General features: G+C 43.0%; 1 protein-coding gene across 4 annotated transcripts in view; it reads right to left on the bottom strand.

The window, feature by feature from the left end:
- The window catches only part of EIF4ENIF1 (eukaryotic translation initiation factor 4E nuclear import factor 1), a 57,726-nt gene that overhangs the window by 18,605 nt on the left and 18,242 nt on the right, over nucleotides 1–20,879 (bottom strand). For 3 of the 4 annotated variants that reach the window (XM_025400061.1, XM_025400062.1, XM_025400063.1), the window contains exons 3-7: nucleotides 19,811–19,884; nucleotides 16,194–16,321; nucleotides 11,698–11,984; nucleotides 10,935–11,136; nucleotides 6,250–6,425 (exon numbers count right to left, since the gene is read on the bottom strand). In XM_025400061.1, the coding sequence (XP_025255846.1) occupies nucleotides 6,250–6,425; nucleotides 10,935–11,136; nucleotides 11,698–11,984; nucleotides 16,194–16,321; nucleotides 19,811–19,884 (867 nt within the window). The remainder of the gene's footprint in view (nucleotides 1–6,249; nucleotides 6,426–10,934; nucleotides 11,137–11,697; nucleotides 11,985–16,193; nucleotides 16,322–19,810; nucleotides 19,885–20,879) is intronic. The other variant, XM_025400064.1, reaches the window with a different exon arrangement.

The raw sequence follows: 20,879 nt of genomic DNA, 5'->3' as shown, positions 1-20,879 counted from the left end.
AAGCCACAAAATACTTCTTTTGAAGGGATTTTAATTCAAGACCCTAATTACTGTTTCCATAATTTCTATTTTCAGAGGAATTATCTAGACAATTTCAATCACATTCCACCTGTAGATGCTCATACCTTAAATAATGCTGACTTTTAAGTGCACTAATTTTGTATTAATTAAAATATAAGATAAGCATGATACATCACTGTGAAAAATTGGGGGAGTGTATCCAAAATATAAGTATCTTAGTGATAAACAGGAATTCTAAAAATAACTTTAAAAAGCCAAGTGCGCTGGCTCACGCCTGTAATCCCAGCACTTTGGGAGGCCGAGGTGGGTGGATCACCTGAGGTCAGGAGTTCAAGACCAGCATGGCCAACCTGGTGAAACCCCGTCTCTACTAAAAATACAAAAATTAGCTGGGTGTGGTGGTGGGCAACTGTAATCCCAGCTACTCAGGAGGCTGGGGCAGGAGAATTACTTGAACCCGGGAGGCGGAGGTTGCAGTGAGCCAAGATGGCACCATTGTACTCCAGCCTAGGAGACAGAGTGAGAATTCATCTCAAAAACAAAAAACAAAAAAAACCCACAAAAAAACTAAAAAACATAATTAAAAATGTTTCAGTGTTGAAAAGAGTTTGAAATTTACAAATAGCAAAAATAATGGCTTTGCATTTTAACTTTTATTTCCTCCATTATGATCATACTGCAAAAGAAAAAAAGAAAGATACAAAGAAATAACATGAGAAAGCAGAGGAGATTAATACAGAGTATCTGGACATTCCCTAAAGATATTAAAGTAAGTGTTGAAAGTCACGTCCATATTTTGTCTAATAACCAATTTTGCTTCTGTTAGAGAAGCAAAACTTTTATTATAGTTAAAGCATAACAAGCAGAAACAAGTCGCTTTTACACATATTTAGCAGAAATACTAATTTCAAGAAACTGAAGCATCTTAAACATGAAAAGGTTAAACCTAAAGTTTATCTAGTCAGTAATTTTTATCACATAGCAAAATAGGACATTCTATAGCAGGGCCTCCCTCACAAGGTACCTTGCTAGAGGAAGTAAAGACCTGGACCCATATCTCTGCCTTCTTGGTCAGGGTATCTCCTCTGCCACATCATTGTCAGCCATCAGCTGATTGAGAAGAGGAGCCTGGGAACTGCAATTTGTGTTTCAGCTGCCCTTATTAGAGTAGATTTTTAATACCATTTTTAAGGTAACCTGTATGGCTATTAGTCTGGTCCTTCAAGCTAGGTCATTTAGACAAATCACATCCTTGGATTCATAATGTCATTCTGCTAATCAAACAGATTCCATGAAATATTTTTGCTTTTTGAGTTACTTGGTTGTACTGATCAATGCTTTCCATTTTTATAGTAATTTTTACATTTTGTATTTGTTTCACTAGTTTCTTTTTGTTTGGATTTCTAATGAATTCATTTAAGGTTATACATTTTCTTCTGCACATACTTTTCTGATCTTCCTGCTAATCACTCTAAAACATTCAGTATTTCCAATTTGATTTCATTCAATATAGTTACGCATCTATCATGTGTCATGCACTGTAGTAAGAGTACCATATTTAAAAAAATTTTTTTGGCCGGGCGCGGTGGCTCAAGCCTGTAATCCCAGCACTTTGGGAGGCCGAGACGGGCGGATCACGAGGTCAGGAGATCGAGACCATCCTGGCTAACCCGGTGAAACCCCGTCTCTAGTAAAAAAAAAATACAAAAAAATAGCCGGGCGAGGTGGCGAGCGTCTGTAGTCCCAGCTACTCGGGAGGCTGAGGCAGGAGAATGGCGGGAACCCGGGAGGCGGAGCTTGCAGTGAGCCAAGATCCGGCCACTGCACTCTAGGCTGGGCGACAGAGCGAGACTCCGTCTCAAAAAAAAAAAAAAAAAAAATTTTTTTTAAATTACTTATTTAAATTTGCAGGTATTCCAAATGTTCAGTTTGTATACATTTTTCTGGCTTTTAATTTGTCAATTTCTAAGTGAATATAGTCCACAAATACATGTGTATGTGCGTGTATATTTCTGATCCTTGTGTTTCTTCGGCTTGTAAGTAAGCTCTATGAGGATGAGAACTTTATTTTGTTTACTACCATAGCCTTAGTTCCTAGAACAGTGTCCAGAGGTTAGAACTACTCAATAATTTGTTTTGAGACAGGGTCTTTTTCTGTCGCCTAGGCTGGAGTACAGTGGTGTGATCATTGCTTGCTGTAGCGTCAAACTCCTGGGCTCAGCCTCCTGAATAGCTAGGACTGCAGGAGCACGCTGCCACTCCCAGCTTATTTTTATTTATTTATTTTTGTAGCAGGGTCTCACAAGCTAGTCTTAAACTCCTGGCCTCAAGTGATCCTGCCTCAGCCTTTGATAAATATTTCTAAATAAAACGAACAAATGCGTTATTTGCGATTTCCTTTGTAGCCTAATAATTTGGTTAAGTTATATAAAAGGTAGTGTATTCTCACTTTTGTGATAAAGTTCTGTTTATATTTATTAACACCCAACATTTGTAGAGCTTACTAAGCATACAACACTTTTTTTGTTTTTTGTTTTTTTTTTGAGACGGAGTCTCACTCTGTTACCCAGGCTGGAGTGCAGTGGTGTGATCTTGGCTCACTGCAAGCTTCGCCTCCCAGGTTCACACCATTCTCCTGCTTCAGCCATTCTCCTGCTTTGGCCTCCCAAAGTGCTCGGATTATAGGCATGAACAACCGCGCTTGGCCTCCAATACTGTTTTAAGCACTTACATACTTGTCAATTGATATTCATATCCTTTACAGCCTTTCTTATTTTTCCCAATTGACTTGTAATTTTCTGAGTACTTTGTATTAGAGTTCAGTTGGTTATATAACACACAGCATCTGTTTTTACTGACCTCAGTTTTGCTTTTTAGTGGATTACAGAATATATAATTTAACAACACCTCCACAGAAAGCATGGAGACAGAGTTAATGGCTTTGTTCTGACTGCTTAGCATTAACCATGTTTTGGTTCAGGATAATGGCCAGAGGACAAACAGTGCTCAGTTGCTATTCCTACCTATATGCTTCAGAGGTAGTATGTTTGGGGGAGTTAAGAGCAGAAACTCATTACTGGAACTGTATAAATTAGAAGTCAGTTTCCACCATTTACTGGCTGTGTGACTTTGAGCAAGTTATCTAAATTCTATGCCTATTTCCTCATCTGTAAATGGAAATAGTAATCTAATTTATAAGGGATTTGTGAAGATCAGATAACTTACTGCAACAATCAGCACTACATGCATGTTATCTGTTATTAAAAGTTTAGGTTTAGGCCAGGAGCAGTGGCTCATGCCTGTAATCTCAGCACTTTGGGAGGCCGAGGCAGGCAGATCACTGGAGGTCAAGAGTTCAAGACCAGTCTGGGCAACATGGTAAAACCCTGTCTCTACTAAAAATACAAAAGCTAGCTGGGTGTGGTGGTGTGTGTCTGTAATCCCAGCTACTCAGGAGGAGGCTGAGGCACAAGAATCGCCTTAACCTAGGAGGCAGAGCTTGTAATGAGCCGAGATCACATCATTGCACTCCAGCCTGAGTGATGGAACGAGACTCTGTCTTAAAAAAAAACAAAACAAAACAAAACAAAAATTCCATCTGTCTTTTTTTTTTTTTTTGAGACGGAGTCTTGCTCTGTCACCCAGGCTGGAGTGCAGTGGCCGGATCTCAGCTCACTGCAAGCTCCGCCTCCCGGGTTCACGCCATTCTCCTGCCTCAGCCTCCCAAGTAGCTGGGACTACAGGCGCCTGCCACCTCGCCCGGCTAAGTTTTTGTATTTTTAGTAGAGACGGGGTTTCACTGTGTTAGCCAGGATGGTCTCGATCTCCTGACCTCGTGATCCGCCCGTCTCGGCCTCCCAAAGTGCTGGGATTCCATCTGTCTTCTAAGAGAATGAAAAAAGAAAAAGTCACTAAAAGAAAAAAAATACTATACCCTCAGAAGTTAAGAATTTGAAAGGGCCACTCAGTTTTAGATCTACTAAATTAAACTTGCATCTGGATATGATCCAAAGGACTGGCTAGGAGACTTACAATTAAAATTGCTGCTGGAACTTTAGGAACAAAACCACACAAATAGTTGCCAACATTGCTTTGGAGCCACATTCCATATGCTTCAGAGCAGTGCTACAGACAAGTGTGGACCATGCTGATCTGTATTGAGATAATAATGAGAATAAATGCTTAGAAACTGGTCGGGCACGGTGGCTCACACCTGTAATCCCAGCACTCTGGTAGGCCAAGACGGGTAGATTACTTGAGCTCAGGAGTTCGAGACCAGCCTGGCCAACATGGTGAAACCTCATCTCTACTAAAAATACCAAAATTAGCTGGGTGTGTTGGTGGCGCCTGTAATCCCAGCTACTTGGGAGGCTGAGACAGGAGAATCACTTGAACTCAGAAAGCAGAGTGAGCTGAGATTGCACCACTGCACTGCGGTGTGGGCGACAGAGACCTTTCCTCCAAAAAAAAAAAAAAAAAAAAGCCGGGTGTGGTGCTCATGCCTGTAATCCTAGCACTTTGGGAGGCCAGGGCAGGCAGATTGCCTGAACTCAGGAGTTTGAGACCAGCCTGGGCAACACAGTGAAACCCCATCTCTACTGAAAAACAAAAAATTAGCTGGGCATGGTGGTGTGTGCCTGTAGTCCCAGTTACTTGGGAGGCTGAGGCAGAATTGCTTGAACCTGTGAGGCAGAGGTTGCAGTGAGCCAAGATTGCACCACTGTACTCCAGCCTAGGTGACAGAGCAAGACTCCATCTCCAAAAAAAGAAAAGAAACTTTTATACCAATTTGGCATTGTCATGACATTTGTACTTTATACTAAAATATTGTTCTTCAATGGAATGGAAATAAAGCCTGGTACCTCATCACAGAAAAATTTAAGAAGACTGCCTAAGAACACATCTGTGGCCCTGTACCTATCAGTACTACACAGTGCCTGCTCACTTATTCTTGGTGGCAATCTTCTGGGTGTAGGGGAACAGGCAGTGACAACGGAGACAGACCAATGTTGCCTGCTCTGTTGTGCCCAGCTTTGTCCGCTCATACAATAATCAAATAAGGAGCAGTTATGATTAAGGAGTAGGTACTAATCCATAAATGCTGATGGGGCAGGAGCAAGGGTGGGTAGCAAAAGATTCAGGGAGAGCTTACTACTACTTTTAAAGTCTAGAAAGACTGAACCTCAAGAGTTTAACAGCAATACTGAAAGTATTACAAGTTCCTTTTCATTAAAGGTTGGAACCATCACATCCAAAAAGTATCAACCAGGCAGCCTCCTCCAAGGAATGCAGATCAGTGTGACAACAATTGTCAGTTATAAAAAGCCACCTTCACAGTAAGTCTACAACAAACAACTAAAAGGAGACAATGTAAACATCTAAAGAATTTGTATGCCGGATGTGGTGGCTCACACCTGTAATGCCAGCACTTTGGGAGGCTGAAAAGCAGGTGGATCACAAGGTCAGGAGTTCAAGACCCGCCTGGCCAACATAGTGAACCCTCGTCTCTACTAGAAATACAAAAATTAGACAGGCGTGGTGGCACGCATCTGTGATCCCAGCTACTCGGGAGGCTGAGGCAGGAGAATCACTTGAACCCGGGAGACGGAGGTAGCAATGAGCCGAGATCGCACCATTGCACTTCAGCCTGGGTGAAAGAGATTCAGTCTCAAAAAAAAAAAAAAAAAAGGAATTTTTAGTCTAACACCACTGGCTTAAAAGAGAGTTAACTGGCACAAAAATCTCTTATTATGGCCGGGCGCGGTGGCTCAAGTCTGTAATCCCAGCACTTTGGGAGGCCGAGACGGGCGGATCACGAGGTCAGGAGATCGAGACCATCCTGGCTAACACGGTGAAACCTGGTCTCTACTAAAAATACAAAAAACTAGCCGGGCGAGGTGGCGGGCGCCTGTAGTCCCAGCTATTCGGGAGGCTGAGGCAGGAGAGTGGCGTAAACCCGGGAGGTGGAGCTTGCAGTGAGCTGAGATCCGGCCACTGCACTCCAGCCTGGGTGACAGAGAGAGACTCCATCTCAAAAAAAAAAAAAAAAAAAAAAAAAACTCTTATTATCCATTAGGCCTCTCAAAACAAAGCCAACAAAAATTTAAATATGTAAGAATAAAAGCCAAAAACCCCAAAAGCATCTAGCAAAAGAACACTTTCAAAAAGATGTCTTAAATACTCAGGTCAAATTTAACCACACATTTTTAAGTGTGCTGCTACACTCACCGAAGCCAAGCATGGCACCTTATCAAGGTTAAAGAACTCATTAAAGTCAAATTCTCCTGGGGACTGCTCAGGCAAGATGGCATCCCTTGGCACTTCCTGATCAGCTGCCGGCTCCTGTGCAAGGATGACCTCCACTTCATCTTCTTCGGCCACTCCTCCATTGCACTCTACTATACCTGAAAGCAAAACCAGGATAAAAACCATCTGATAAGTAAACTCCAGTGTCCCTCTGTGGTTTCACCCATCAATATACATGTAGAAGAGCCACAGATGACTTTAAAAGCAGACTTCTTGTGCAGGTACTGCAGTTGCAAGAATAAAACAGTCTCCCTTCTATGGGAGGCAGAAGAGGAAAAAAGCCTTAATAAAGCCAGAACACCAACAGGATAGGGGGAGGATTATGGTTCCCTTCCTCAGAACTTCATATTTTCTATAGTGGAGGGTTTTTTGGTTTTTTTTTTGAGATGGGGTCTTGCTCTGTTGCACAGGCTGGAGAGTAGTGGCACGATCACAGCTCACTGTAGCCTCTACCTCCTGGGCTCAGGTGATCCCCCTGCCTTAGCCTCCAGAGTAGCTGGGACCACAGGTGCACACCACCATGTCTGGCTATTTTTTTTAATTCTTTGTAGAGACTGAGTCTCGCTAAACTGCACAGCCTGGACTTGAACCCCTGACCTCAAGTGATCCTCCTGCCTTGGCCTCCCAAAGTGCTAGGATTATAGCAGTGAGCCACTGTGTCCAGCACCGTACCCAGTTCTTTTTCTAGTGATTTTTTTTTTTTTTTAAAGGATAGTCTTTGCAAGTCTCTTATTGCTTGAAAATGGAACCAAATTAATTTAGCTCTGCTTTTGCCCATGCACCTGTAGCACCACCACAGTCAGGACTCAGCAACCTAAAGTATTTATGAGAAACCTGGCATAAGGGTAATTTTCACTTGCCTACAGTTGGTTGTTGTAGATTATCCTTCAAGGCGAAATTCAAATGTGACCTTCTCCGGGAAGCCTGCCCCGCCTACCCAGTTTTGCCCTACCCAGTAAAATTAATTGCCACCTTCTCTATAATCCTTGTGTCATCTCTGAGTACTTATCACACTGTATAACAGTAACTCTCTGTGAGGCTAAACTCTCTGAGGGTAGGTAACCTGGTCTAACCAGCTTTGTCTTACTCTATAGTGCCAAGTATACTCTATAATGTTGAGTTGATTTTAGGATGGGGAGATAAAGTGAAACTGCCAGATGCTAACATTTAAGGCATCTGACATCTTAGTTTTTAATGTTTTTATTTGTTTTAATTTATTTTAAATACATAGCAAGGGCAACCTAGAGACATTCTGTAGTTATCTAATGGGATGAACCAAGACCCCTGGATTCTACTCCAGGCTCTGCCATGAAATCCATCCCTTCTCTCTGGGTCTCAATCTCTCTCTGCATCTGTAAAATAAGGAGGTGCCACTCAATCTATCTCACTCCTGGCTCCTGCACTTGATACAAGAATGGTTGAAATTCAGATTTCACCTCACTTAAGAAAAACAATTTTTTCTCACCAGAAGCCTGATCTTTATCGTTAAAGAGGTGCTTTATTGGGTGCTGCTTTAATTAAGAATGAGACAAAGACGTATCTCAAAGCCAACTTAATAGCAAAGTCTTCCAAATTAACTATCAATTTCTTACATTATCCTAGGGAAGAATGTGTGATAGCACAAAAATAATGGTAATATGCACTACATTTTCAAGACTACAAAAGAAGATGAGTATTGTGATTCTCCATTTCTTTCTCCTTCTAAATAAATGCCATCAGCTTATTTCTGCTTATATTCGTCTTCATCAAAATGTTAGGTGGCATTGACTTTTCCCTTATTTATTAAAATAGCTTTCCCAGGCCAGGCGCGGTGGCTCATGCCTGTAATCCCAGCACTTTGGGGGGCTGAGACAGGCGGATCATGAGGTCAGGAGATCAAGACCATCCTGGCTAACACGGTGAAACCCCATCTCTACTAAAAATACAAAAAATTAGCTGGGCATGGTGGCGCACACCTGTAATCCCAGCCACTCAGGAGGCTGAGGCAGGAGAATCACTTGAACCCGGGAGGTGGAGGTTGCAGTGAGCAGAGATCAGGCTACTGCACTCCAGCCTGGGCAACAGAGTGAGACTCCATCTCAAAAAAAAAAAAAAAAAAAAAGAGGACAGGCACAGTGGCTCATGCTTGTAATCCAGCACTTTGGGAGGCCAAGGCAGGCAGATCACAAGGTCAGGAGATTGAGACCATCCTGGCTAACACGGTGAAACCCCATCTCTACTAAAAATACAAAAAAAGCCGGGCGTGGTGGCGGGCGCCTGTAGTCCCAGCTACTTGGGAGGCTAAGGCAGGAGAATGGTGTGAACCCGGGAGGCGGAGCTTGCAGTGAGCAGACATCGTGCCACTGCACTCCAGCCTGGGTGACAGAGCAGTCTCAAAAAAAAAAAAAGCTTTCCCCTTTGGTTGCCTAGTATCTGCCAAAAGGCTTTCAACTAACCCTGAAAGCTTGAAGCAGCTAGAATTTACTGAGTGCCTTCTTGAAGGCTGAGTTCTGATAGGTACATGTGTTCTTCAATGCTAAAAGTAACCCTTAAGTTATGATAGGCATTGTTCTTCACTTTACAAAGAAACAGGCCCAGCTGTCAAAATTTTGTCTAAAATTATCCTTTTCTAAGCGGCAGCCCCACTACTTTAACCCAGGTTAATCCCCACCTGGCTCTTCACTGCCTCCTTCCCAAGACCATCTGTCTGGGACTGGCCACCTCAGAGCCAGGTCACTGCCCTAAAAAATGACTGTCTGCAGAACAATGGGCTCCCACTCTGCAGCAGATACTTCACACACATTAGCTCTGGCTCCTTCAGTTTACCAAGGGAGATATCTGACCCCATCTTACAGCTGAGGAAACTAAGTTTTTTTTTTTTTTGGAGGCAGTCTCAACTCTGTCTCCCAGGCTGGAGTGCAGTGGCGCAATCTCGCTGCAACCTCTGTCTCCTGGATTCAAGCAATTCTCCTGCCTCAGCCTCTCCAGTAGCTGGGAGTACAGGCAGGCGCCACCACACCCAGCTAATTTTTGTACTTTCAGTAGAGACAGGGTTTTACCATGTTGGCCAGACTGGTCTCAAACTCCTGACCTCAAACGATCCACCCGCCTTGGCCTCGCAAAGTGCTGGGATTATAGGCATGAGCCACCGTGCTTGGCCTGAAACTAAGTTTGAGAGAAGGCAAATCACAAACAACTGACCTGGGAAGGCCTAATACCATGATGAAGAAGGTAAGCTCTGATGGCCCGAAGCATCTTGCTCTACTCTTAACTTCACTACTTATTTCCATGGTGACTACCTTAAGTGTCTTTAAGTTACTTAAGCCCTCTGAGCCACCATTTGCTCATCTATGAAATGGGCATAAAAAAGTACCTACAAAAAAAAGAAAAAAAAAAAAGGTACCTACACTGGTCGGGCGCAGTGGCTCAAGCCTGTTATCCCAGCACTTTGGGAGGCTGAGGCAGGTGGATCACAAGGTCAGGAGATCGAGACCTCGGTGAAACCTCGTCTCTACTAAAAATACAAAAAATTAGCCAGGTGCGGTGGTGGGCGCCTGTAGTCCCAGCTACTCAGGAGGCTGAGGCAGGAGAATGGCGTGAACCCGTGAGGCGGAGGTTGCAGTGAGCCGAGATGGCACCACTGCACTCCAGCCTGGGGGACAGAGCAAGACTCCGTCTCAAACAAAACAACAACAACAACAACAAAGTGTACCTACACTACACAAGGTCATTAAGACACAAAGAATTACGTGGACAAAACACACTCAGCACTGTGTTTAGGACATAACTGCCCAATAAATGAGACCTCTCATTATTTCTACCACATTTCTTATTTCTGGGGAACTCTTTCATGTACACAGTGCTCTTACAGGATAACTTGAGACTTTTCTGTTTAGTGTGGCAGGCAGAACAAGTTAGGGAAATAGTACAATCTACACTTAGTGAATTCTCACTTTAGAAGCAGTTTCAGGGGCCGGGCATGGTGGCTCACGCCTATAATCCCAGCACTTTGGGATGCTGAGGTGGGTGGATCACCTGAGGTCAGGAGTTCGAGACCAGCCTGGCCAACACGGTGAAACTCCGTGTCTACTAAAAAGTGAAAAAATTACTGGGGCGTCATGGTGGGCACCCGTAATCCCAGCTACTCGGGAGGCTGAGGCAGGGGAGAATTGCTTGAATCAAGGAGAAAGTTTCAAGATCAGGATGCATCATGAAAAACTTGCCATTTCCTATACATCTGGTGCCCATTCCTAAGTGTACAATTAGCCAGTGATAATCACATCTCTATTTTATTTATTTTTGAGACAGAGTCTTGCTCTGTCACCCAGGCTGGGGTGCAGTGGCGTGATAGCTCACTGCAACCTCCACCTCCCAGTTTCAAGCAATTCTTGTGCCTCAGTCTCCTGAGTAGCTGGACTACAGGCGCCCGCAACCACACCCCGCTAATTTTTGTATTTTTAGTGGAGACGGGGTTTCGCCATGTTGGCCAGGCTAGTCTCAAACTCCTGACCTCAGGTGATCCGCCCGCCTCGGCCTCCCAAAGTGTCGGGATTACAGGTGTGAGCCACCACGCCTGGCCTACATCTCATTTTAAAACAGTGAACTTCCCTCCCAAAGTTTGAACTGACCTTCCTTCACAGAGGCTGTCCGTCGCCTTGTTCTTTTTCTCCCTTTGTGATCTTCTTCTAGTATCTTATCATCGAAGCCAGTCAGTTCGATGGTTTCAGACTGACTTGTGGGTCCAGCAGAGAACCACTCTGGTTCTTCTTCTGTATAAGAATCATTTCTTCTACGCTCACCAAAGACACGCTTACTATCTCCAAACTCTCTCTGGAAAAGCACATAAAGCAAGATTAAAAAATTTCTAGTCAAGGCATTTCTACTTAAGAGTCAAGTTCTTCATTGTAAAGTTCAATAGTGAAAGGAAGATATGATGCTGTATACCTGAGGCCCATCACCATCCCCAGCTCTTCTTCCCTGACTGGTTTAAGAGCAGGCTGTGTTCATGCCTGTTCTCAAAGTAACCTGGTATAAATGAAGTGAATGCCAAGTCCCCAAGCACATGAACTACCGAAGAATCTAGAAGACAAACCCAGGTGGGGTGTGGTGGCTCACGCCTATAATCCCAGCACTTTGGGAGGCCGAGGCAGGCAGATCACCTAAGTTTGGGAGTTTGAGACCAGCCTGACCAATATGGAGAAACTCAGTCTCTACTAAAAATATAAAAAATTAGCTGGGTGTGGTGGTGCATGCCAGTAATCCCAGCTACTCGAGGGGCTGAGGCAGCGGCGAACCGAGATCACACCATTGCACTCCAGCCTGGGTAACAAGAGCGAAACTCTGTCTCAATTGGGAAAAAAAAAAAAAAAAAAAAAAAAAGAAGAGACAAACCCTGAAACGCTTGTCCTTGAAGTCCCTCTCTCGGTCTCTGTCTCTCAAGTCTCGCAGGTCCTTATCGCTAAGACGGTGATCCTTCTCAAAGGTCCGGGCAGAGATTATCCTCCCACTGCCAATCCTACGTCCACCAAGCAGACGAAGCCCATCATTATCTTTCTCTAATGGACTTCCTGAGCGCCGGGAGCTAACAGCAGCTGTCACGTGGCAGCCCCCTCCAAAGCTCCGTCTCTGAGGGCTGAGAACAACATCTAAGTCATCTTCTTTCACACGCTCTCGTGGATCTGGAAGGATGTGGGAAAGAGAAAGTTAAACAAACCAACAAGGGTGTTCTCTTCTTTTTTAGATAGTATGTCCACGACTAATGGGAGGAAAGGGATGGCTGGAAGACATCACCACTAAAATTGGGCTATCAACAGATTCAGGGTAACATGTGCATTATGTATTTAAATAAGGCTGAGACATTGGCCTTTCTCTTTGCGGCAATAGAAGTACTTCACAATAAATGATTTTCCATGATTAGTCTCTGCAGTGCCTTTATTTTGACCAAATCCTTATCTAAGAATTATTAGCAAATGTTTTATCAACTAATAAACTACAGTAGGTGTCAGTATTTGAAAAAATAACTGATTAAAAAGTGCCTCTTCAACAAAATGGTGTTGAACGGTTAGATATCCACAGACAAAGAAATGAACTTAAATCTATATTTGGGGCTGGGCATGGTGGCTCATGCCTATAATCCAGCACTTTGGGAGGTCAAGGCAGGGGATCACGAGGTCAGGAGTTCAAGACCAGCCTGGCCAAGATGGTGAAACCCCATCTCTACTAAAACTACAAAAATTAGCCGGGTATTGTGGCAGGTACCTATAATCCTGGCTACTTGGGAGGCTGAGGCAGGAGAATTGCTTGAACCCAGAGGCAGAGGTTACAGTGAGCAGAGGTCACCCTGCTGTACTCTAGCCTGGGCGACAGAGTGAGACTCTGTCCCCTACCAAAAAAAAAAAAAAAAAAAAATCTATATTTGGTACCAGATATATACAAAAACTAATTCAAAATGGATCACAGATCTAAATGTAAAACCTAAAACTAAAAATTCCTAGAACAAAATATAGGAGGAAATCCTTGTGGCACTGAGTTAGGCAAAGTTTTCTTAGGCATGACACCAAAAGCATGATCCATTTAAAAAACACTGATAGACTGGGCTTGATCAAAATTTAAAAATTTCTACTCTTTGAAAGACACTGTTTAGAGAATGCAAAGACAAGCCACAGATTGGGACAAAATATTTCAAAGCATTTTTCTGATAAAGGACTTAAATTCAGAACACATAAAACCTCTTAATTAAAAAAAACCAACCCAGTGGCTCATGCCTATAATCCCAGCACTTTGGGAGGCTGAGGTGGGTGGATCACCTGAGGTTAGGAGTTCGAGACTAGCCTGAACAACATGGTGAAACCCCATCTCTACTAAAAATACAAAATTAGCCAGGTGTGGTGGCAGGCACCTGTAATCCCAGCTACTTGGGAGGCTGAGGCAGGAGAATCACTTAAACCCAGGAGGTGAAGGTTGTAGTGAGCCGAGATTGCGCCACTGCACTGTAGCCTGGGTACCAAGAGCCAGACTACATCTCAAAAAAAAGAAAAAAAAAACCCAACCCAATTAAAAAATAGACAAATGGTTTGAACAGACCCTTCACCAAAGAGGTTATGTGGAAGGCAAATAAGCATATGAAAAGATATTCAACATAATTAGTCATTAGGGAAATGCAAATTAAACCATGTGATACCACTACACACCTATTAGAATGGCTAAAATTGAAAAGACTGACCATTCCAAGTGCTGACGAGGATGTGGAGCAAGTGGAACTCTCATACACCACTGGTGGAAACATAAAATGGTACCACTACTTTGGAAAACAGTTTGGCAATTTCCCAGAAGGTAAAACATACATCTACTATACAACCCAACCATTTTAATCCTAGTTTTTTACCCAAGAGAAAAGCAAGCATATGTCCAGAGACTTGTACATGAATATTCATTGCAGCTTTGGTTATAACAGTCAAAAACTGGAAACAACCCAAATGTGCATCAACAGATAAACAGACCAACTGCTAAATCCATACAATGGAATACTATTAAGCAATGAAAATAAACTAGACACTCAACAACATGGATGAATCTTAATTATTCTTAGTGAAAAAAGCTACACAAGGAGTACATACTATAGTAACTACATTTATATAAAATTCTAGGAAATGGAAACTAATCTATAGGAACAAAGAAGACATAGAAAGCAGATCAGGCTGGGCACTATGGCTCATGCCTGTAATCCCAACACTTTGGGAGGTCAAGACAAGTGGATCACCTGAGGTTGGGAGTTCGACACCAGCCTGGCCAACAAGGTAAACCTTATCTCTACTAAAAATACAAAAATTGGGGCCAGGCACAGTGACTCATGCCTGTGATCCCAGCACTTTGGGAGGCCAAGGTGGGTGGATCACTTGAGGTCAGGAGTTCAAGACCAGGCTGGCCAACATGGTGAAATCCTGTCTCTACTAAAAATACAAAAATTAGCCGGGCGTGGTGGCTCACGCCTATAATCCCAGCTACTTGGGAGGCTGAGGCTCGAGAATCACTTGAACCCGGGAGGCAGAGGTTGTAGTGAGCCAAGATTGCTCCACTGCACTCCAGCCTGGGTGACAGAGCAAGACTCCATCCTGGCGGGGGCGGGTGGAGTTAGCTGGGTGTGGTGGAACGTGCATCTGTAATCCCATCTACTCAGGAAGCTGAGGCAAGACAGTCGCTTTAACCTGGGAGGCAGAGGTTGCAGTAAGCAGAGATCATGACACTGTACTCCAGCCTGGGCGACAGAGGGAGACTCTCTCTCTCAAAAAAAAAAAAAAAAAAAAAAAAAGTTTACAGCGCTTGCTTGGGAAGGGGAAAGTGTTGGGGGCGGGTGCGCAGCTAAATGGAGGACACATAGGAATACTAGGGAACGTCTGGGGGTGATAAAAATGCTTATGTTGATTTTGGTAATGGTTTCACAGATGGATACACATGTCAAGACATCAAATGGTATACTTTTTGTGCAGGCTATCTGTAAATTCTATCTCAATAAATTTATTGATGTAGGAAGAACAAACAAGTCACCACACAAAAAATGTCTTCCTAGAAAAACCAGGAAACTGAACATTAGTCCAAGTGAGAAAAATCTGCTTTAATTGTTATCACGAACAGCTCCTAGAATGTTCTGTTGCATGTTTTACAGAATTTCTGTGCACAGTCTCAGTTTTTTCCAAACACGGGATACAATATGGACAGTTTTCGATGAGTCAGTACATCATGAACATTATTTGCCAATAAACACATCTGCAACATGGTTTTACAGGACAATGCAATGTAATATTCCTATATATGGATATACCGAAGTTTACATGACCCATTTCTACTGTTGGATATTTAGGTTCCTTCTCAGTTTTCATCACTGTAATAAAGTCTCTGCATATCTTTAATGATTCTGCTAGAATAAATTATTTGAGAGACATTACTGTGCTGAGTGGACTGACAGACTGTGTAGAAGGGTCTTACAGCTTAAACTAGAGCTGGGCTATCTTTTTCATTTAGTTCCAAGTTTTTATGATAGGTCGTCCTCTCATCTCAAAAAGATTTCTTGCAACAAGTTCCTTGACTGCTTTTATATTACCTGGTCTCCATTTCACCCTTAAACAACGTTTCTAGTTTGAAGGGGTAAACTTTAAACTAGAAAAGTTGGAAGATCAGACTTAACTTCAGTCTCAAACCATATCAAAGCCTTGTATTCAGATCACAGTCCATTATGAATTAAGAATTGCCAGAACTAGGCTCAGCGCGGTGGCTCATGCCTGTAATGCCAACACTTTGGGAGGCCGAGGCAGGGGGATCACGAGGTTAGGAGTTCAAGACCAGCCTGGCCATGATGGTGAACATCTCTACTAAAAATACAAAAATTAGCCGGGCATGGTGGCAGGCGCCTGTAATCCCAGCTACTTGGGTGGCTGAGGTAGAGAACTGCTTGAACCCAGGAGGCAGAGGTTGCAGCCTGGGTGACAGAGCAAGACTCCATCTCAAAAAAAAAAAAAAAGAATTGCCAGAACTAATTCATACCCGAGGACTGGTCTCACGTATGAGAGAAAGCATAATGAGATTTCCAGCACAGCTTTATGCTACCTACCACATCTAACTCAGTTATCCATGCCAATGAAAGAATATTAGTACTTTTAATTCGGAAGCACACAGCCTAACAGTCTTCTATAAGAAGACAGCTATATAATAGCTGTGACAAAGTAGACTATGACTTTACCCTGCTGATTAGGAAAAATCCAACTGATAAATCAGTTTCCTGATAATGACATTTCCCCTCAAAGCATAAAATTCTCAGAGCTAAGAATGAAACCAGCAGCCAAAATCATGTCCCCAAAATCACTAACCCCACTTCTGAGTGACTGTGTGCTCACCTACTATCCTGCGCACCAGGGAAGGCCGGTCTGTATCCAACTCTTTCTTCAGACTTTCCACTGGCGAGCTTCGCCCTGAAGCTGGGTAGAGAGAGGCATGCCACTTCTCAGGGTCCCAGACACCATCACTACAGGTCAGAAAATACAAATGTTAGCACTTGCGCCCATGAACCATATAGGCCGTCTGATTTCTAAACCTCCTCAGCTATTAAGTTATGGAAACCCATTTCTCTTTTTTTGAGACAGGGTCTCGCTCTGTCACCCAGGATAGAGTGCAGTGGCATGACACTGCACCCTCTGCCTCCCAGGTTCAAGTGATTCTTCTGCCTCAGCCTCACCAGTAGCTGGGATTACAAGTACCCACTACCACGTCTTGCTAATTTTTGTATTTTTAGTAGAGACGGGGTTTCACCAGTTGGCCAGGTCAGGTCTCTAACTCCTAACCTCAAGTAATCTGCCTGCCTTGGCTTCCCAAAGTGCTGGAATTACAGATGTGAGCCACTACGCCCAGCCGGAAACCCATTTCCAATATAAAGCTTCATGACTGCCTGCAGAATTGTTACCTCTTTTAATACGAAAACCAAAACATCTATTAATTCAGTAATACTTTGTTGTTGATCACACAACACCAGTAGTCTCTTGAAAACTAATGGTCTGTACACAATTGAAACATTCAGACCGTATACCTTGGAGTGCACATGGATTACAATAACTATGCCTGTACTATACAAAGAAGATGTTCCATAAATATTAACTGTTGTTTACTGAAGATTAACACAAAGGAGAAAAAAAAAATCCCTTAACTCTCTCACCAGAAGTAGTACCTGGATCATTTGATGTGTATTTTTCCAGAATTTCTATGCATAGTCTTAGTTTTTCCATAAGCAGGGCAGACAGCTCTTACGACCTAAAATGTGTAGTTTAGGTTTTATTTTGTTATTCTCTGTGTAACGAGGGGGTGGTGTGTAGTACAGTGCACAGAGCAGAAACTTTGGAGCCCAAAAATCTGGACCCTAATTCTAGTTTGCCACCACTACTGGGAACATCCTAGACAAGTTACTGAGCTGCATCTTCTACAGAAAGAACTTCCCAACTACCAGATTAGACCAGGTCATGCTATACACTAGCAATGTACTCCACACTTGTCCTTTGCAGCCTGTGATGTTTGCAATGATAAATTTTTACAAGTATTTGATTGTGTCCTTCCATAGACCAATGCTCCGTGAAGCCATGGAATATTTTATAGAACCTGGCACAGTATTTATCACATAGCAGGTACCAATGAACATTTCTTGAATAAGTGAGTTAACTTTTCAGTCTCAAACTCCTCACAATAAAATATATACTACCTACCTTCTAGGGTAGTGGTGAGGATTATCTAGCATTTAAGAGCCCAACAAATTTTAGTTCTCAGAGAGGTGAAACAGAATGAAGCAGCTCTCTCCTCTTTCTTATTTTTATCACCAGGCACAGTCTCTGCTTCAGAAATAAAAGTTGTTTGTCTGCCCAGGATAACTTTGTTTTTATTTTTTTCAGACAGGGTCTCAGAGTTCTGTCACCCAGGCTGGAATGCAGTAAGTGGCATGATTATACCTCACGGCAGCCTGAAACTTCGGGGCTCAGGTGATCCTCCCACCTCAGCCTCCTGAGTAGTTATGACTACAGGCACGTGCCACCATGCCCGGATAATTTTTTAAAATACATTTTGTAGGCCAGATGCAGTGGCTCATGCCTGCTAATCCCAACACTTTGGGAGGCCGAGGTGGGTGGATCACCTGAGGTCAGCAGATCGAGACCAGCCTGGCCAAAATGGTGAAATCCCGTCTCTACTAAAAATACAAAAATTAGCTAGGTGTGGTGGTGGGTGCCTGTAATCCCAACTACTCAGGATAATCGCTTGAACCCTGAAGGCGGAGGCTGTGGTAAGCCGAGATTGTGCCATTGCACTCCAGCCTGGGCAACAAGAGCGAAACTCTATCTCAAAAAAAAAAAAAAAAGAAAGAAAGAAAAATCCTAACTAATTGGAATAGCCATTATTCAAGTATCACCTTCATCAGGGAATGTGTTGAGACATCAAGGTTTTTTTTTTTCTTTGAGATGGTGTCTTGCTCTGTGGCCCAGGCTGGAGTGCAATGGCACGATCTTGGCTCACTGTAAGCTCTGCCTCCCGGGTTCGTGCCATTCTCCTGCCTCAGCCTCCCGAGTAGCTGGGACTACAGGCACATGCCACCACACCCAGCTCATTTTTGTATTTTTAGTAGAGACGGGGTTTCGTTATGTTGGCCAGGCTGGTCTCAAACCCCTGACCTTGTGATCCGCCTGCCTTGGCTGCCCAAAGTGCTGGGATTATAGGTGTGAGCCACTGCACCCGGCCCATCATTTCTTAAATATCAAGGTAGATGGTTTATATTAACCTACATTTTTTTAAACATATAAAACATCATATTAATGTTCAATTTCCTGGTTAAATAGGACTTTTTTTTTTTTTTTTTGAGATAGGATCTCTGTTGCTCAGGCTGGAGTGTAGTGATGCAATCATAATTCACTGCAGCCTCAAGTTCCTGGGCTCAAGCAAACCTCCTGCTTTGGCCTCCTGAGTAGCTGGGACTATAGGCACTATAGTACTATAGGTGCTATAAATACAAAAACATTAGCTGGGCGTGGTGGCGGGTGCCTGTAATCCCAGCTACTCGGGAGGCTGAGGCAGAAGAATCGCTTGAACCTGGGAGGTGGAGGTTGCAGTGAGCCCAGGTCGCGCCAGTGCACTCCAGCCTGAGCAAAAAGAGTGAGACTCTGTCTCAAAAAAAAAAAAAAAAGAAAAAAAAAAGAAATGACTAAGGTGGCCATAAGTAGTACAATATAGGATTATTGTAGGAGATTTTCAGACCATTTTTAGTTATAGTCTTCCCAAACCAAAGCCACCTTCTTCTGAAGGAAATAAAGCTAATGTGAATGGCTGAATAGTTTTTTTGTGGGAATGCAAAAAAAAAAACTAAGAGCCCCCTTGAGCAGCATACCTAAGGCAGGTACCCTCAAAGTACAGTGCAAAAAACCACTGGTAGAGAGAGAAGACGCTGGTGAGGACTCTTGGTTGTTCTTTTTATTTTTTTAAGACGGAGTCTCGCACTGTCACCCAGGCTGGAGTGCAGTGGTGCGATCTCAGCTCACTGTAAGCTCCGCCTCCCAGGTTCATGCCATTCTCCTGCCTCAGCCTCCCAAGTAGCTGGGACTACAGGCGCCTGCCACCACGCCCGGCTAATGTTTTGTATTTTTAGTAGAAACAGGGTTTCACTGTGTTAGCCAGGATGGTCTTGATCTCCTGACCTTGTGCTTTGCCCGCCTCAGCCTCCCAAAGTGCTGGGATTACAGGCGTGAGCCACCGCGCCCGGTTGGGTTCAAGTCTTAATTCTGCTTTCTGACTATGTGACTCTGACGAGATCATTTTTTAATTTAAGTTTCATTCCTAGGTTGTTGAAACCCATCTTATTACCTCTTGAAAATCCTCTTTCATAATTCTACCAGAAAACTTCAAAACAATACAATTCTTAATTTACCAAGTTTGGTATAACAAAAAGTTATTGACTAGAAGTAGTTAAGGACTAGAATGACACACATACCTGTCATATTTTTCAGAAAGGCACGAAGGCCTCTGTTTGGAATGGGGGAGTTCTTTTATATCCAAGAGTTCTTCCTAAAAAGAGAAATCAAATAGTCATTTTGAATTACATTTCTTAGGCCACACACTTTAAACTTCTTTCTGTTCTGAATAATTCTAAGTGTCCATCTTAAACACTTCACACAATTCTTATTTATATCTTGCCTTATTTCAGAAAGGACTGGAGTACATCAAGGTTCTTACAAGCTCAAGCAGAATAATCTAGTAACTTAAAAGTGATCAGTTTCTGGCTAAAACATTCTCTCATAATTCCTATTCAATAACATTGTTATAGTCCATAACACTGAATGCTCAGCAAGGCAAGGAAACTTTAGTCTTAGATAAAACCTCTGCCTAATCTTACCAATTTTCAATGCATTAGATGCCAATTTACAAGGGGATAATTTTTTTATTTTTATTTTTTGAGATGGAGTCTCACTCTGTAGCCCAGGATGAAGTGCAGTGGCACAATCTTGGCCCACTGCAACCTCCGCCTCCTGGGTTCAAGCAATTCTCTTGCCTCAGCCTCCCAAGTGGCTGGGATTACAGGCACCTTCCACCACGCCCGGCTAATTTTTGTGTTTTTAGTAGCGACAGGGTTTCACCATGTTAGCCAGGCTGGTCTCAAACCCCTGACCTCAGGTGATCTGCCCGCCTCGGCCTCCCAAAGTGCTGGGATTACAAGTGTGAGCAACCAGGCCCGGCAGGCAATAGTTTTTTTTAAATGTAATGTTGCAAGACTAAAAAAACACAAAAAACATCCATATACTGTGTACCTGGATTTACCTATTAACATTTCTCTCTATTTATCATTTACTTTTTTTTTTTTTGCAGAATTTAAAAAAATTGATACAGATCTTTGTATATATTTATGGGGTACATGTGATAATGCTGTTACATGTATAAACTGTGTAATGATCTAGTCAGGATATCTGGGGTGTCCATTACCTCAAGTATTTATCCTTCCTATGTTTTGGAGACATTTAAAGTCCTCTCTTCTAGCTATTTTGAAATATACAATACACTTGTTA

The sequence above is a fragment of the Theropithecus gelada genome, chromosome 10 (assembly GCF_003255815.1).
Source record: "Theropithecus gelada isolate Dixy chromosome 10, Tgel_1.0, whole genome shotgun sequence".
Classification (NCBI taxonomy): domain Eukaryota; kingdom Metazoa; phylum Chordata; class Mammalia; order Primates; family Cercopithecidae; genus Theropithecus; species Theropithecus gelada.
The sequence above is the reverse complement of the archived record's forward strand: the minus strand, read 5'-3'. Positions and strand labels throughout refer to the sequence as shown.